Source organism: Lolium rigidum, chromosome 5 (assembly GCF_022539505.1).
Source record: "Lolium rigidum isolate FL_2022 chromosome 5, APGP_CSIRO_Lrig_0.1, whole genome shotgun sequence".
Lineage (NCBI taxonomy): Eukaryota > Viridiplantae > Streptophyta > Magnoliopsida > Poales > Poaceae > Lolium > Lolium rigidum.
This window is the reverse complement of record NC_061512.1, coordinates 97,757,833-97,771,375: the sequence shown is the minus strand read 5'-3', so window position 1 is coordinate 97,771,375 and position 13,543 is coordinate 97,757,833. Positions and strand designations below refer to the sequence as shown.

Genomic DNA, 13,543 nt, shown 5'->3' with positions numbered 1-13,543 from the left:
GTACGTACACTCGTACTTATCCGTTACCTCTTGACCCCCCTTATTAGATTTAAATTCACCTAAGGAGAGACTACCGTGGATGAAGACAAAGAAGTTAACTACAACAAGATTTAGAACCCAATCAATGAAGTCAATGGAGTCAACTTCTGCATCAGTTAGGGTGGAAACTTAGACTAGTAATAGAACGAAACCATTTCCCTAATGCTAGCACCTAAGTAGTTAGAGTTCTATAGCAAGACAAGTATCTCTAGAGCTAGAGTTAGCGTATATTAGTCTATGAATTGTTCTTTTGGAGCTTTATTTGCTATTTACCTCACTTTAAAGTAGGAGGCTGTGTTGATCTTCTGTAAATAGTTCGAGTGTACTTCTATAGACATGCCTTGGACTCGCATATTTTTCTGTTGAGGCACTCTGAGGGATGTAATACTAGTGGAACGGTGTTTCATTGGTGTTATGTCAATGACTTGCGTACTACAACATGCAGTGGTATGCTGGGTCACCGCAGAGGGGAAAAGCGTGAGCGCGGTGGTTGGATGAGGACCACTGTTGCGCCCTATGCGTGCTCTCTCTCGAAGGAGGAAGACGACAGAGAAGAAAAGAGAAGGGGAGGGAGGTCGAAGGGTACAGGATGGAGAGGTGGGCTGGGTCACGTGGAAGAAAATGAGGTGGGCCATCTCGGGTTGAAAGGAAAGGTTGCCAGGAGGGAGAATAAAAAGGGCCAGGGGTTAGGGTTTGATTAGAAATTCTTTTCCTTTTGTTTTGAAAACGGGTCTGAAACTATTTTGAAAACCAAACACAACAAGGTTTTATTTTCAATGTGAAAACATTTGAAAAGGTTTTATTTTGTTGTTGTTAGGGTTTTATTTAAATGAATAGACGAAAGTATGTTATATATATAAACCATACGAGAGGGAAAGAAAATAATAGTTTTTATTTGAAATAATTTTTATTTGATAAAAAATTGTGGACGATATGCATGATGACTTGGGAACGACACAATACAAAGCAACGGAGAAAAACTAATATTAGGGTTTTTCTAGGTCGTTGCAGTTCTAAAGGGCTATGGGTTGAGGATTACCCTTGCTGCAATTATGTGCATCTAATTACATGGAATATGTGTGGTGATTTCATAGGATATTTGTATTTGTATCATTGTCTCTTACCTCGATCCAAGAACTTGTTAGGTACCCAAGACCCCGAGGATTTATTAACGTTTGACGTGAGATGTGTGGTAAACGGCGTCTACGCATGAAACCCAATGACAACAAGGGGAGTACAATATTAGTTTAGTGATCCACTTGGGAATAACAACACCATCATGCATCTAGCTTAATTCTTTGGTTTTTATTTTACTTAATAATCGTTCATAGACCGGTGCTTCATGGTATACCAGTTGGACCAACATACTATGTTATGTCTATGTCTCGCAGGGACTAGTACTTACGGATGTGATGCCCATAAATCATATCTATGTTAGATCATGTACACATGAATATGCTTAACTTTATCTTTATCACATATGTATAGCTGCTGGTGAAACTTCAACCCTGGCCTATCTCCATCTATTGACACAAGGTTTGATAAACCTAGATCTTCTAAGGAAAAATCTACTATATTGCATCTGTAATCGGGATTGAAGGCATCAACCAACATGTTCAGTAACTTAAAATTGCCATGAAATGCTACATAATAGCAGGCAGTTACATTTGTAAGAAAGAATGATCCAAATAGAATCTATAATGCAAACACTTGTAGAGCAGGGATTGCAAACCAGCATGTGCTTACTTAAAATTATCCTTGAACTAAATAATACAATGATTGTTTTTTGATATAAAGAAGAAGAATAGATGGCCAGTTTATTAGAGAAAACTCAGACAAAAACCAGTAATAATAGCATGATTTTACTATCATAGCTAATAATTAACCAAAAAGGAATTATAATGCCATCACCCCTAAACTTGCTAAGTAGAGAGTGATAATCAACATGTTCAGGGACTTAAAAGTCGTAATGAGGAACTATAGAGGGTAGTTAACATCGTAACTTAGGACGGACCGGATAGAGAATATAGTGACATCAATTATGAACTTGTAAAAGAGGGAATGTAAGACAATATGTTCATTGTTCCATGTGATCACCCTGCGAACTAAGAGAAGCAAATTTATGTTGCAATTTTTGAAGGACCACGCCAAGTGGCACACTAATTTATTATCGGAGTGGTGTGACGAGTTTAAATAAATTTGTACTGCAAGATAGTAGAGCGATAGCATGCATGAACTAATAGCAGGCAGTTATTTTAGTAGTTTACGACGAACCAGACATAAATTACAATGGTATCACATGTATTATAGGGAATGCATACCAACATACTGATGCATGTAAAATGCATACATGAACTTTGCACTTTATTAATACATATTTGCAACATATATGATGTTATTTCCATATTTTATATTGATTTATGAGGATTTACCAATGATCCCTTTATTTGGGTTATAACCCTGCATGATAGGTGATGAGGGCATCCCCTAGCTCTCTACCATTTTCTTCCATTGATGATGTTGCTGCTATACAAGATAAACCCAATAAGACCAGACATGGCCAATTACAAGAGCATGTGTGAAGCTACTAGAACAACATGTGAATTCACTCCTAGTTAATTATGATAATTTTACCCATGAGAATCTTGTATTGCCTAAGTCTATGTATTTATGTATGATCGGGTTTTAAGGACAAGCAAGCGTTGCACATGAAGAACAGGAGCTGCAACACGAAGAACACCTACTGATTTCCAACATCAGCAAGTACGCGAGGGAGGCATGCGCACAAGGAGGAAATGGAAATGCAACATAAAGAATGAGACATGTGATGCTAGGAGCGTGCCATGAGAGAATAGATACAAATCTAAGTCATCTCATAATATGATGCAAAGTCGAGTTGCACCAGGACAACTAGCGAAGAGTTTTCTATGCGTCTAACGTGCAACATAGAGAGGACCTGCGTGCAAAATCGTAACTAAGAGGGTTAAAACTTCGTACTCCATCTGTTTTAAAACAAGTGTCTCAATTTTTTTATATACACAGATATACGTGTAGATAAAATTTAGACACCTATTCTATTTCGAGACGAAGGTAGTATATGGTATTGTAACTTTTATCAGAAACTTGATTTGATTCGACGAGGCTAGCGTGACGCCCTGATCATGGAGCCCAGCCGAGGTGCAAGCCCAGAACCGTCCGAGAATGAGCCCAGTTGTATATATTGCCATTCACAGGACAAGCCGTCCGTCCGATCCACATCCGCAACGCAAGTCGCCTACTCCCACTCTCCCCTTCCGAATCTCTCACCCCAGACCCAGAGGGGAAAAACCAAAACTACAAAAAATCTCGCCGCCGACCACCACGCCCACGGCCATGTCGGCGGACGCCCTCGTCCCCGTCCCCACGCTGCGCCCGGACGAGCGGGCAGGGATCCTCACGCTCGTCGCAGCCGCCGCGCGCCCGCTGGGGGACGTCGTCGCCGACTTCCTCGCGCGCTTCCCCCGCGAGCGCCGCCTCCGCGTCGGCGCCACGCTCTGCTTCCTCCTAGAGGCAAGCCACCACCCCTCCCCCCTTTCCCCCCTCGCCTACTCTTCCCCGGGGCTCCGCTAGCTCGTCGCGCTCTCCACAGCTAGCTTGCTTCCTTCCTTCTCCAGATTGGGTCGGGGACCTCTTTGCGCCGGAATGGATCGGCCACTAGTTTCGTCTGCTTGGCTTAGCCCTTGCGTCGGGTCGCTAGATTTACTGCGTTTCCGTGTGTCCACGGTGGCTGGCACGATGAATTTTTCGATAATGGGACTTTTACTTTCACTTGCTGCTGGGTTAGGCTTCGAACCAACAACCCGATGTGTTTGATTAAGTTGGACGATCTGTGGAGCCTGGCAAGCCTGAGGGTCACCATGGGTTTTCCTTAGCATTTTCGTCTGGTTACAAATTATTTCATCTGGGATGGGTATCTGACCTGCTAGATTTGGTGGCATCTTGTTACAAGATTCATCGATTTCTAATGGATTTGTAGATGCCAATAAGTTTACCACTTCCTCTGTTGTTCACTAATGTCAGACCTTTTATAGATGTACTTCAAAGTGGACTACACACGGACCGAAATAAGTGAATCTACGCACTAAAATGCGTCTAGACACATGCATTTATGGAAAAAAGCTAAAGGCTCTTACATTACTGAACGGAGTGAGTAATTTATTTGGGACTAGTCCATATCTAGTTTACTGACATAGCTGCTCAGTGTCCACCCAGTGATGTGTGGGCTGTGTCTGATTTGTTTGCTTAGGTGTCATTTGCTGGATGCCATCGGATTAGCCAACCATTACTTGTAATGAAAAGAAAAACAAGACAACAGAATACATGTATTAATTGCCTAATGCTTCTTCAAAAAGGAAGCATGCCTAATGTATCTTCAGAAAGAATTACCAACAAGCAGCTCACGTACAAATCTGAAACGGCCGTGAACTGAATCACTCCATAGCAGCTACAGTATGCACTGGACCTCTAGGATGTTCCAGCTATCTCGGTGTTTTGCATAAGCTGGATGCTGCTACATAACGACTATGGCAGACTCTCTAGTTCCTGCTTGCATTTTTTGGAGGATTTATTATTAATCTATCTTGATCATACTACGAGTTAATACTTAATATGGAGATGTCTGTTTATCTCGTACGATTCACACAACACGTGGTATTTGAAGTTTGATGTGGTATATGTTATCTTTTGCTAGGACAAGAAGATGCTTCATCCAACTGGTCGTCTAATTGCATTTGCAATTCTTCATCAGAGTTATTCCTCGCAGCCAGTAAATCCTTATGTTCCTCTGCTGTTAGATGTAAGTTCAGAACCTTGTTTTCCAGTCATTTTTATTTAGATCGTTGTGGACGAACTTCCATTTCGACCTCCAGTGTACATATAGCATCAAATATGCAAGCTTGGAAGCTGATATGTTTATTGTTGGGCTTGAATCATAATTTTTCATAGTTATCTCTGTCTTATAGTCAGGTTCCCTTTACCCAGACTCTAGCTTTAGCTTCTAACATAAAGAAACTTGAATCCTTGTAATTCAGGCTGCATTTACTACTGTGGCCGTTATTTTTAAATTTGAGCTCAAGAAGTTGAGATTTTAAACGTCAGATCAAAGTCTCCCTGTACAACACCAAAGACACTTTATTTGCCAATCTAATTTCTGTATCAAATGTAGCACCAAAAGGCTGTACATGAGGTTTGAGCTCTTGCTGATCTTTTCTCGGGCCACATCAGATCATTGTTGCCTGTCTAGCTTGTTAGTAGCAGCTTTAACTCCATACTAACAGCTGGATATTGGAACACTGTCAACCACGATTGTGTTGCCTTGATATACATGGTTTTAATAAGCTAAGATTTTGAACACAACACACTGTTAAGATCAATTTCTACTTCCAGCGTTCTTCTGTTTATGGACTTCTGTGAAGTCAAAGCATCTTGATCTTTTAGCATAGTCAATTTGGTGCACATAATACAGTCTCACAAATCTACGTGTTCCGCATACAATCTTATTCCATTTAATGAGTTATACTTCGACTGCTGTTCATGAGTTGACAGTTAACACCAAGCTGTGCAAATGAACATTAGTCGATTTATTGTGCCGCTTTATTGTGTGTCTTTTGAAGCAGCTGCATCTTTTCGCCTGAATGGAGGGATGTAATTTTTTAAAGTATGATGGCAACAAAAGAAGAATGGCTGAATTGAATACGTTTTTAAATCTGCTACTCCTTAAACTTCTTGGCATTAGATTAGCTGTTTATCATGCTTAAAGTTTTAATTTTTATCATCTACAGGCAGCCTGTGATGAAACATCAGATAAATCGGAACGGGCATTTGTCCAACTTTTGTTGATGGCCAATGGAAACAATAACAATGAGGTCTTTTCTCTTGCTCCTTGACTTGTCCATAGAACACCTATGCTAATATCTAGTGGGACCTTCGATAGCAGTTTTCTTGGCATTATATTTTCCTTGACTGTGCCGCACTGTCAACTTACCTCTTCTCATGGAAGTCCTTGGACATCCCCTATTTTCAAGCAGCTTGCAAGCTATCTCTTGATTTATCCTTTCCGACAAGTGTAGTTAGTCTGTCTATGCTAATTTTGTCAGTGCTCTGTGTTTGTCAGGTGCTGCAACAGTCAGCTGTAGATTACATAAATGGGCCTGATTCTGCATCACAGGTAGAATGTTAACTTTTGCTTTAGTAAAAGGAACCAAATGAATGTAGTTGATGTAAACTAAACCCAGATTATTTCGAATATTAACATCCTCTTAACTCAGGGCTCATCTGTTTATTTAGGCCTTATTGCCACGGGAACAGCTTGAGAAGCAATACTGCGGCAATAGTGTACAGCCACAGCCTCAGGCTAGTAGTTTCAGAAGTGCTACCGTCAGATGTGCTATACCGGATCCAGATATACCTCAGAGTTGTGCCAATTCATCAGAGTATGTGTGGTCAGCTGCCTCCTCCCAAAGTTATGATGTGCTTGGAGTCCTTATTTCTTCTTGCGCTTTTCCTGATGGAATTGTTTTGCTATATCGTATCATTTCTAGGATATCACCGCCCGGAGGAAAACAAGAATGTGCATCTGATGATAGGGAGTCTGCTCTTAATGCTTTGCTCCAAGAAAAATCATGGGGAAGATTGGGTCCCCAGTGGATACGGCCGACACCCCCAAGACTTCATATACTTGACGGGGAGGTAATGTACTAGTTCGCCAAGAGTTGTACTTTCGATCCAGTTATAGTCTTAATATGAATGTACTTGTTCTGAAAATACAGCTACAGTGGCTGAACCCTGACAACAACCATGAGCTATTGTGGGATTATAGCATGTGTGCTGACACAAGTCGTGGGGCTGCGATCCGAGATTTGATTGCAAGAGCCTTAAAGGGTCCACTTGGACCTGGCCAACAGGAGGTTCGCTGCTCCATTCTATTATTTGCCCTATATCAATTTAAGCTAGGAAGAAATAATTGTTTTGATAAATATTTAGGCAGCTTTAATACTTCAATAAGTTTTTTTTTGCATTCTCTTCAATCTTTTCTTTCATCATGGTGCTGGATATTATTGTGGCACCAAGGCTTTCAGCACCCTTTTCTGTCGTGCATGCATATTTATTCGCACATAAGATATTTTCATATGGTACAAGCCTAATTTATTCGCAGCTTTTCTCAGCAAGTTGTTATAGAATTGGCAAAGGACTCTAAGCTAGTGTATCATTGCGGGATGACGCCACAGAAACTTCCAGTATGTATTACTCTCGTTAATGTTGATCTCCCCACACGATTCATGTCTTCAGTCTGATAGAACTATCTATGGTTTCAGGACCTTGTTGAGCATAATCCACTCATTGCTGTCGAGCTCCTTTCGAAGCTTATGAACTCTCCTGACATTGCAGGGTATGTCTGTTTCTTTCTCTGGCATGCTCTGCTATAGTGATTGTCACCGCGGCAGCTTTTTTTCTTAGTACTGATCCTCTTCCTTGATTCCTTCTAGTTATTTCGATGTTCTCGTGCACATGGAGATGAGCCTACACTCTATGGAAGTTGTAAACAGACTTACTACTGCGGTTGAACTCCCAACAGGATTTGTCCATGAATACATCTCAAATTGTATTCAATCATGTCAAAACATTAAGGTCTGTTCTTATTCCTCTGATTCATTCTATTTGAATGACTTGGCTAAACAATATTGTTTTAATGCTTACACAATCAGTTATTTCACAATTTAACCTTAGATGCATTTTCCCATGTGGATATCAAACCTCTGCATGTTGATTTGCTTTATTCAGTTACTCCCTCTGTTTCACGATAACTGTCCTTGGATTACGGATAATCCTTTGAAAGCATTTGTCCTTTGAAAAAATAACGAATGCTATAGTTAATGTTATATTTCTAAATCTTTGCGCTTGCTTGAAAATCGTTTGGAAGCTGCTAGATAGTTGTATTCTGTCAGTTATTCGGAGTACGCATGATCATCTCTCATCAAGTCTCTTAAATTTAATGCTTCCTTGGTCTTTGCGGCTGCGCACAGTGGGATGATGACAAATATTGTGAAAAATGGGAATAATTCAGGCTATTTTGCCCATGGGAGGAGTATGCATGATCATTTCTCAGTCTCTCTTAAATGTAATGCTTGGGATATGGTGACAAATATTGTGAAAATGGGGAGAAATTTAGGTTATTTTTCCCATGGGAATAAGTCCCCTTGGTTGTTTTGTGAACTAAAGTGCTTGCATAATTGACAACCCATGTGTAATTAGCAGCAGCTGTTCCATGTTTTGCATCACTGCGGAATAATTTCTGTGCTTACGAAACATTTTCTACTCTGAAGAAAAGCCTTGCATGGCTGATGCCACTGCATCTTATCATTTGCTTAGAGGCTAATGAATTCCTATTGATCATCTCACTTGGTAAATTTCTAAATTCGTTTGATATAATTATTTTTTCTGTGCAGGATAAATACATGCAGAACAGACTGGTGAGACTAGTTTGTGTTTTCCTCCAGAGCCTCATCCGAAACCAGATAATTAACGGTGAGCATATTGTTGTGTGCTTAGCAGAGACAACTTCATCTGTACACTGTTATTTATATATATATTTGAGTTCTCATTGATTTGTTTTGCCTTAATCCATAATGATCCAAGATAATGGTGACAGAACTGCATGTTTGCTGTCCCATTTTTGTTACTTCATATGAATGATTATTGCACAGCCTTACAACTGAACTGTTCTTTGATATTCCCGTGAATCACAGAGGCCCTTAGTGAAAGAAGCAACAAATACAATTGACTGCTGCTATTTGTATTTATCATTAATTATGGGCTGTCTAGTGCTATTCAAATCATCATCTGAATCCTTGTTTATTCCATTTTACAATGTTTTGAATGTCAGTAAATATTAGTTCTGTTTGTGCATGTTGCAGTTCAAGATCTTTTCATCGAGGTACAGGCGTTCTGCATTGAATTCTCACGAATAAGGGAAGCAGCTGGCTTATTCCGGCTGCTCAAATCTTTGGAGTGAAGAAACAAGTTGTATGTTGCTATTTCCCATTTCTGTATATTATTCTGTCATCATTTTCATATTTCTGTACATCTTGATTTTCCTAGTCCCACCTGAAGCAATGAGGACCCCATGTTGTCCAGTATCTAAGTTCCCATGATTCTGTCCTTGCTGTGGGCTGTGGCAGAATAAAGTGATACAAATACCCTGATATTTCTCAATTCAAATTGTCAGATAAACTGGTGGTATTGTTATCGAATGTTTGGAGTTTCTGGTTCTCAGTAGTTCTCTGGCCACTGTGGGATGTTCAGGATCAGGCAGTGTGTGTCAATATCTTGCAGAATCAGTGACACCCTCCCAACGACAATGCACACCCCCCGTATGAGTGGATCAAAAGAGGCACCAAGAGCAGATCCAGATAGTACTCTATTTGTGGTTGGTCAACATTTAGATATGTTTGTATACGTCAGCTGTATGGAGACAGATCATAGATGCATGTTTTGGTCTATTCTTTGATATCCATGTAATCTCAAGGATGCCAATGTTTTTTATTTGGTTCAACCAGGACATGGTTTTGTACAATTCGTTGCCATCCTGTGCAGATCTGTCTGTACTTCACATTTTTTGAAGTAAATTTGATGGCTTGATCTACTTTTCGACTAGTTGAATGCAGATGCTCTGTTAAACACGTTCTTACTGAACAAATGTAAACACGTCTATACAGTAATTAATCCTCTATATCCGTGTAATGTTTTCGAATGACAACGGCTGAATGCTTTGGAAAGGATACCCCATTGAATATTGAAAAATACCATGTCTTCCTCGTGATTGAATCACTTAACTATGCACCTAGCTTTAATATAAACCTTTTCCCCTTTTCAATTTTAATCACGCATCTGTGATTTTAGATCTTGTATTACTCTACCTACTGTTTACAGATCATGAAATGGGTTTCTTATTCAGATACTCCCTCTGTCTATGTATACAAAGCCACATTGTATCTTACTTTGACTAACAAATTAACCAACAAAAGATTAGTTATGTCACCAGAGTATATCATGGAAAATTTCTTTCAAATACGAATTCAATGCCATACGCCTCAATTCCAAATTAATAGACTGTGTATATTTAGACAAAGCTGAGTTGATGGTTCGTGACCAAGTGTGCCCACCAAAAATTTGGTTGCCTATGAAAAGTAGCCCACATACCTCACATTCCCTTAATAACTTCATCTAATGTTTTTGGCCAACATGAAGCTAAGGAATTCCTGACAAATATTTTAGCTAGCCAATGGTTGGCAAAAAGTGGCAGGGCAACAAATGGCGTAAACCAAACACACTAACGGACTGAGTATTTTTTTGGTATGTCATATAACTCATATTTTATGGTAAAATAAATGGTTAAAATTAGACTCAAAATATGAAGTGTTCTTGGATTTAAAGAGGGAGGAGTAGAGAGAAGTAGCCTTTTCATTTATCGTGTTATCATAGCAGTACCAAACTTAGGCCTTGCTGAACCGCCAAGCGACGCAATGGCCAACCAACTCTGCTCCAATTTTGCTTTTCTTCCTGCCTTGGCTTGGCCCCCTTTAACCGACCTTATTTGGAACGTCTATGCTGTTACCTATTCTGGCTGACCGCATCTTCCATTACATGCGAGTTTCATATGAATTTGGCACGAAACAGTTCAGTTCACACAAAATAGGCCTTTGGTACCGTAGGGAAGGCCACCAGTTTAGTACTGTATAACATAATATCTAGAGTAACTAAATTACTTCCTCCGTCCCATAAAATATGTCGGATATTAGTTAAAATTTAAATGTATCTAACTATTTAATGACTAGATACATCTAAATTTAGACAGATCTCATACATATTTCATGAGATAAGAGGGAATAAATTAAATTAAATTAAATTATGGCCAGTAGGTATAGTTGCTTCGACGACCTAAGGATTGTGACTCCGATCATACCACATTTCATAGTCCAGTATTTTCAGGACAACTTTACTTATTTGGAGTAGTGTTTATAACTATTGCCCATAAGCTAATTCATGGCCAATAATATAGTGTGAATTTCACTTTTTGCCTCATGTTTGTGATTTTTGGACAAGCATTTACCCCATTAATCTCTTTCTTCCATATATATTACCTCGATGTCAGAATCATGCGGAAATACGCGGTAAAACTTAGCATAATGTTATAAGTTCAGGGTAAAAATAGCATTAGAGCAGTGATTCATTCATGGGAGTCTTGATCAAATGATCAAGCCGGTATCAAACAGCTTTTTCCAAGTAAAATTTGCTGGAGTATTATGCACCGCAGCAGTAGCTAATTAGTAACAATACCTGGCACTAATTAAACGGCCAGGCAAATGACCGAACCAAAGACAACATCTTGTAGAGCATACGCAATAATTCATGAGACGGCCACAGCGACGGCGGCGGCGTCGTATCCGCGGCAGTGCGGGCTGTCGGCGAAGTCGCCGAGCGGGAAGGAGGTGGAGACGGGGCCGATGTAGAAGCTGAGGCGGTCGCCGTCTCGGTCGACCTCGGCGACGGGGATCCAGAGGAAGAGCACCTTGACGTAGATGCCCTCCAGCGCCGCCAGCTTGTCCGCCGTGGCGGTGCCGGCGATGCGTTTGTTGTACTTGACCAGCCACTGCTTACCCAGCAGGAACTGGCACTCCCGCGGGAAGTACACCTGGAAGCCGCCGTCCGGGCCGAGGTCGTATCCCTGCACCCCTTCCGGCAGGATGCCCCGGGGGAAGTCGTACCGCTCCAGCATGTCGTACGCCGTCGGCGTCACCTCCGCAGCTACTGCGACGGCGGCGAGGAGGAGGAGGACGAGGAAAGGGTAGGTGGCGTTGCTGTTGCTGGGCGCCATGGTCGGGGAACTTCTTGGTCCCTTCTTGGGTTTGATTGGGTCCGAGGCCGAGCTGGCTAGTTTGCTTACTTGACAAATGACAACGGAAGTGTCGGCTTTTGTAGCTTATTATTGTTGGACCTGGATGGATGGATGCATACTTGCTTTTCTATTAGAAATGTTTTTATTAACTGGAGTATACACTAACATATTGACCAATCATGGAACAAGTTGTAGTTGTTATGTGTGGTGCATATTTTACTGCTTAGGGGTAGCTATCTTCTCATATAATTGATGAACACACGCCACAATTGACTTTTTTTAGTTACACATTTACTCAAAAATATGTAGACAATGCCAAACATCAGTGCGAAATGGTATACCTAAATACAAATCCTTTCGCCTTTTTCTCAACGAAAAATTACTCACATACGGTGCCGTTTACGTATGCTGAGTATATCTGTATATGTATGGAGTACTTCTACATCCTCTGGCCCTAAATACTTATCGCAACTTTAAGCAAAATGTGGTTTAAAAAAGGGTTGTTTTGTGGTACCCCCAAATAAATAATAGCCATTTATTTTCGTCCATCCAATGGTCCAAAATTTTTCATACCACAGCTGAAAACGAGAGAGGTATGTTACATACCTCTCACAATTTTCGCACCTCAAGAAAAAAAAACATCGGCGGGCCGGTCCAATTAACGAGCCCAGCCCAGTAGATTGGTCCAGGCCCATTAGCTGCCGACCAGATCAGGCGTGGGTGTCCTGTTCGTTCTTCCACGACCAGAGAGATTCCGCCGCCGCCGCTATGTCCATCCCCATCTCCGGCGCCACGACGGTGGACAACGGCTCCTCGGCCTCCCCTCACCATCGCCGCGGAGGATCTCGGCGTCTCGGCGCCCCTCCACTGCTCCCTCTGCACGGGGGCCTCGTGCCCTCCCTGGGCGATGGTCTACAGCAGGGCGGCGCTGGACGCGTCGGGGGTGCCTTCGCCGGGCGCGCGCGCGTCCATGGACCTCGACGCGGCCCCTTACGTCTCCCACATCTCCGTCCCCGCCCACCTCGCCGACGGCATGGACTTCGCCGCCGCAAGCGTCCGCGCCACGAGCTCCGACGGTCTCCACGCGGGACGACGGGATCTCGAGGGTGTCGACGGAGGCGGCGGTTGCGCTCCGCGCAGGACGACGCCGACGGGATGCCGTGATGGCGGCGGCGGTCACGCGACGGAGGCTCGCGAGGGTGTTGACGGAGGCTCGCGAGGGTCTCTACGGAGGCGGCGGTTGCGCTCCGCGCAGGACGACGCCGACGGGCGATGGCGGCGGCGGTCACGCTCAAGGGAGAAGGCGATGTTGAGGGAGGCCGGTGACTTCTCTCGTGACGGAGGCTGGCCACTTCTCCTGCTGGGCCAATTGTTGGCCCGTTTCGGGAGAGCTAATTTTTTTTTTCCATGCTGTACTTGTTGATGGGCTGTCGGGCCGTTTAATCCTGACCGTTGACTAATCATACCTCTCCCCTAACCAGCTGTGGTAAAAGGTACTGTAAAAGATGCCTTAAAATAAATATGTTTAAACTCATAAAACCTGCAAGAAGTTTTCATAGGCAGAGGGAGTCA

General features: G+C 42.2%; 2 protein-coding genes across 2 annotated transcripts; one reads left to right on the top strand and one right to left on the bottom strand.

Annotated features, from left to right (window-relative positions):
• Positions 1 to 3,301: 3,301 nt before the first annotated feature.
• Positions 3,302 to 9,729, top strand: LOC124653635 (CCR4-NOT transcription complex subunit 11-like). Its single transcript, XM_047192702.1, has 13 exons — positions 3,302 to 3,588; positions 4,769 to 4,873; positions 5,859 to 5,942; positions 6,191 to 6,244; positions 6,364 to 6,509; positions 6,618 to 6,765; positions 6,846 to 6,983; positions 7,242 to 7,313; positions 7,392 to 7,465; positions 7,563 to 7,704; positions 8,523 to 8,601; positions 8,991 to 9,099; positions 9,302 to 9,729. Exons 1-12 carry the CDS (start codon positions 3,412 to 3,414, stop codon positions 9,086 to 9,088), a joined length of 1,317 nt encoding a protein of 438 aa, XP_047048658.1. The 5' UTR covers positions 3,302 to 3,411; the 3' UTR covers positions 9,089 to 9,099; positions 9,302 to 9,729.
• Positions 9,730 to 11,335: 1,606 nt separating this feature from the next.
• Positions 11,336 to 12,004, bottom strand: LOC124651136 (uncharacterized protein At5g01610-like). The gene has a single exon (XM_047190273.1). The coding sequence runs from the start codon at positions 11,948 to 11,950 to the stop codon at positions 11,483 to 11,485; it is 468 nt and encodes a 155-aa protein (XP_047046229.1). The 5' UTR covers positions 11,951 to 12,004; the 3' UTR covers positions 11,336 to 11,482.
• Positions 12,005 to 13,543: the final 1,539 nt, after the last annotated feature.